Source organism: Gavialis gangeticus, unplaced genomic scaffold (genome assembly GCF_001723915.1).
Source record: "Gavialis gangeticus isolate Ggan-Ray unplaced genomic scaffold, GavGan_comp1, whole genome shotgun sequence".
In the NCBI taxonomy this organism is placed as follows: domain Eukaryota; kingdom Metazoa; phylum Chordata; order Crocodylia; family Gavialidae; genus Gavialis; species Gavialis gangeticus.
In genome coordinates, this window is record NW_017728983.1 from 4,591,814 (window position 1) to 4,596,286 (window position 4,473).

The 4,473-nt window shown below is 48.5% G+C and overlaps 1 protein-coding gene across 1 annotated transcript; it reads left to right on the forward strand.

The window, feature by feature from the left end:
• Positions 1–1,796: 1,796 nt before the first annotated feature.
• LOC109294210 (galactose-3-O-sulfotransferase 2-like) lies at positions 1,797–4,449 on the forward strand. The gene is made up of 3 exons (XM_019512520.1): positions 1,797–2,836; positions 3,295–3,313; positions 3,397–4,449. Exons 1-3 carry the CDS (start codon positions 2,457–2,459, stop codon positions 4,438–4,440), a joined length of 1,443 nt encoding a protein of 480 aa, XP_019368065.1. The 5' UTR covers positions 1,797–2,456; the 3' UTR covers positions 4,441–4,449.
• The last annotated feature ends 24 nt before the right edge of the window (positions 4,450–4,473 follow it).

A 4,473-nucleotide genomic window follows, 5' to 3' on the forward strand; every position in this document is an offset into this window, starting at 1 on the left:
AGTGCCATGATATCCACACTCTCCAAGTCACTCACAGCTTCTAAACACAGTAAGATTCTTCATATCACAGACATTCGTCATTTCCCACTAGATTGTGACTAAGATCTAATCCCATATCATAGTAAACAACAGTCAGAGTAAGTCCATAAGGCCAGATGAGAAGAGAAAAGCTTGGGTAACCTGATAAAGAATGTCTTGCCTTCCAAACCTTGTCTAACTCTATCCCAATTTCATAGTTGATCTGATAAAAAAAATATCATTGAAAGAAATTCTTGCCTCTCCCATAATTGCTCTGCCAACATGGCTACATCATTCTTAAACTACCACAAAGTTTAAGGGCAGAAAGGAAGATGAGATCATCAAGGCTGACTTCTTGTGCATCACAAGCCATGCAGGCTAGTCCTCAGGGCTAGAGACAGACATTCAAAAAGCCTGAGTCTAAATTGATTCAATCTTTGCAGGTTAGTCTAACCTGCCTAGGTTGAACTGGTTTGCAAGTGCACAGACATTCCCCCTGGACTAAGGATATGCAGGCACATGCCTGCAGTGGTTCAGGCTAGAAGCCAGGGGACACTAGAGTATCCCTCCCTTTCCTTCCATGGTGCTGAGCTGGAGGGAGGAGGGGGAGCGCTGGCCGGGCCCCAGTACAACTTAGGGAGGGTTTTAAACCCCCATCCTGTTTACACAGTCCCAGGCTTTTCCCCGTCACTGCTCAAGGAGCAGGAGTATTGCCAAACCTCAGCTCCAAGCTATCACCCTGAGGTGAAGGGGGTGTGGGGAACGCATGCATCTATTGATGATACTAAGCTTTTCAATCTCCCTTTCCCTGCTTCTTCATGCTGTTTGCAAATTTGACAGGCAAGGGAGCCAGCAAGGAACTGATAACACAGCATTTAGCAGCCCACTGAGCAAACAAAAGCCTTTCTTAGTTCAAGCTCTTCTTAAACAGCTTTTTTCAAGGAAGAAGGGAAGGAACATTACCAGCTGACCTGTTGATTAGCTCCAAAAAGCCCTAAGCAGATACTGTCCTGTCTGCCTTTGTCCTGTGCCAGTGAAATTGGAGCCACACCCGCACAGACTCCTCTCAGCATTAGCTAGCATACCACATACTGGCTAAGGTCCATGGGGCTGGGGTCCGTGCTGTGGGAGATGGGAGAGAGGGAAGGGGGATCTCTTCTTGAGCAGCGAATGGCGAGGGGGGTGGGGAAGGGGAAGCCAGGCAGACCTTCTGTGCCTGCAGTCTCCACGAGAGCTGTAGCTAGGGAGCAGAGGGGCAGGGCCAAATCCCAAATCAGTTAAGACTATACTACATTCAACCAGGTTTATCCTAAACCAGTTTCAGCCTTTTGCAACTGGCTTATGTGCACTGAACTTCTGTTCTGTTACAGGTTTAAACCAGTTTCTGATCACTTGAACTGGTTTGTGTGTAATGTCTGTCCCTAGCCCAGGAGTCTAAACAGTGCTACAGACAGAAAACAGGAGAAATGAAGGTTCCACCAGTGCCTTTGTTCATCCTGTAGTATCTAGGTAGAAGTCTTACTTGGAGCATATGGAAGCTGGGAAGGCTGGATTGGTTTAGATCCCTCGTCAGGGGATAGTAGATAGAGCTGGAAGTTTAACAGTTGTAGCTGGGAGGTAACTGAGAGCTTGTCTATGGCTGTAAGATATTTCAAACAAGGGAGGTGACATATACATGGGTTTGACAACTTGCAATGGGTTTCAGTAAGATTAGAGAGAACATTCTGGTATGTTCTTATAGAACACGTATCCAAAAAAGGTCCCCACATTAACATTTTCCCTTCTACAGCAATTGCAGGTGTGATGAGAAACTCAAGAGACAAACTCTCCAGAAAACCATAGGCAATGAGACCTTGTTCCAGCCTGGAAAGGGACCAAACTGCAACCAGACTCCCAACCTCCCAGCAAGTGATATCCCACAAAACAGTCAGAAGAAAGCTCTGTCCAACCTTGGATCAACTGAGAACATACTACAAATACTGAAACTGAGACAGGCTTTTGGCAAAACAAAACTACTGGACAGAAGCTTAGACGGCCAAGAAGGATTTTGGAAGAAACACCAAGAAGAAAACGGCAAGAAGCCATGGACCAGTCGTGCATCCAAGAAACTGAAATCCCAGCCCCTGGTATCCAAAAGGGCACCAAAGAGTGGCTATGTGGGTAGGACTGTGATTCCTCAAAGCAGGAAGCCCAGAACTACTCAAAAGGCTGCAGAGCCCTTCAGCAAGAAACCAGTATTTACAAACAGAGTTGCGGTAAATGAGCAAACTGCAAAGGCAACATCTGCACAAGCTAGAAGGTCATTACAAGGCCAGCCCCGAAAAACAAGCTCCTACAGCCTGGGAAAAGACAGTGCATTTACACTGGCTGCAATACCTATCCCCAAAACACCCAGGGTCTCAAAGGCAAAGGAGCCACCTGAGACTGCACCATTAAGGATGGAGAGGGAATCATCACCAAGCAAGATAGTAGCCCCCCAAGCAGGAGGAACAGTTGAAGATATAAAGGGAGACAACTGGCAGACACTGGGCAACTCTTCTGATGAGGCAGCCTGCAAGCCCAAAACCCACATTGTTTTCCTGAAGGTACACAAGAGCGCCAGTAGCACTGTTATGAACATCCTGTTCCGCTTTGGCGAGACACGCAACCTCACATTCGGCTTCCCATTTAATGGTGCCAGTCAGCTGTTTTATCCCCACTACTTCGCTGCAGAGTTCGTGGAGGGATTTGTTGCTGGGCAAGCTTCTCAATTTAACATCCTGTGCCACCACATGCGGTTCCTGCCAACAGAGGTAAGGAACAAACCTCCAAGAACTCAGTGAGAAAATAAGCAGGGAAAGAGGGAAGACAGTATTGAGATATAGGCAGGACAGCTCTCTGGGCTGATGATGAGCTGATCCATGCTGAAGCTAGAGATACTTCACTGTCCCCTGAAGGCTGCTGGCAGCTACTTCTCACACATCAGACCTGGAGAGCCTGCCTCATAGAGATCCGGGTTTGAGGCTATGTTCTGCTGCTGGGAGAGAGAGGTTTCAGAGGCAAACAAGGCTGAAATGATCAAGCTTAGCACCATTATTTGATGCTGGTCAGGGAAGTTCAAATAGTGCACCCACAACACAAGCCTACCACCCCAGCTGGCATCAACACCCACAGACAGGGAAAGCAAGCTGCCCCTTCCCATTTGGCATCGAGTCTTCCAGCTTGAGCCTGGCATGTTGGCAGAGCTATATGGGGAGACTTCCATTGCTGTTGTCCATTTTGTCACTGCTCTGTAAGCAAACACAGGACACTCCAAGTTTCCACCACTGCCAGCAGGGCTCCCCATCACAAGCACAACCCTGGAACTGGGTTTCAGCATATTCAGTAGTTGCTCAGTAGGCCTTAAAACCCTTTTTTCCAAAGCAGTCTAATCCCCAGCACCATGTGGACAGGACTTGTTATCTTTCTCTCAGTCTACAGTACACTACTGATTTCAAGTTAACCCTTCTGTGGAGATGGCAGTGTATACTACAGTGGGAGAGTAGGCTTCTCTCTCCTTTTTTCCACTCCTTTGAGTCTTCTTTCTCCCAATCCCACCTCCAGGTGCAAAGAGTGATGCCCAGCACCACCTTCTACTTCGCCATCCTGAGGAATCCCATCCACCTCATGGAGTCATCCTTCACCTACTACAAAGGGACATCCGCCTTCTTCCACGCCAAGAGCCTGGAGGAGTTCCTCCAACAGCCATCCAGGTTCTACAAGGCTGGAGACTCTGACAGCCAATATGCTAAGAACCTCATGACTTTTGACTTTGGCTTCAATCACAATGGGGAGGCATCTGCCAGGCACGTGCAGCTCATGCTGCAAGCCATTAAGACAGCGTTCAACCTTATCCTGATCTCAGAGTACTTTGATGAGTCCATGGTGCTGCTAAAGGAGGCGCTGTGCTGGGACCTGGACAGTGTAGTCTCCTTCCCACTCAATAGCAGAGATGGAAGCACTCGGGCACCCCTTCCAGACTTCACTGTGGAGAAGATAAAGAACTGGAACAAGCTGGACTGGGAAATCTACACACATTTCAACCAGACCTTCTGGGAAAAGATTGACCGAGACATAGGCCGGGAGCACATGAGCCAGGAAGTAAGAGCACTGCAGAAAAGACGGGAGCAGCTGGCAAGGACCTGCCTGCAAGAAGGAGAGAGTGTAGCACCTCAAGAAATCAAGGACCGGTCCCTGCTGCCGCTACAGTATGGCCAAGCCAGAATCCTAGGCTATAACCTGAAGCCAGGGCTGGACAAGACGACAGAACAGATGTGCCGGCGCCTCATAACTCCTGAGCTTCAGTACAGCAGGTCTCTGTATAGCAAACAGTTCCCTCAGAAAGCCCTGAAGGGCCACAGACCAGCTTCTATGCCCAGAAAGCACAACAGGAGGACAGTATGAGGTAGGCAAAGCTTATGCACCTGCCAAGCCTGA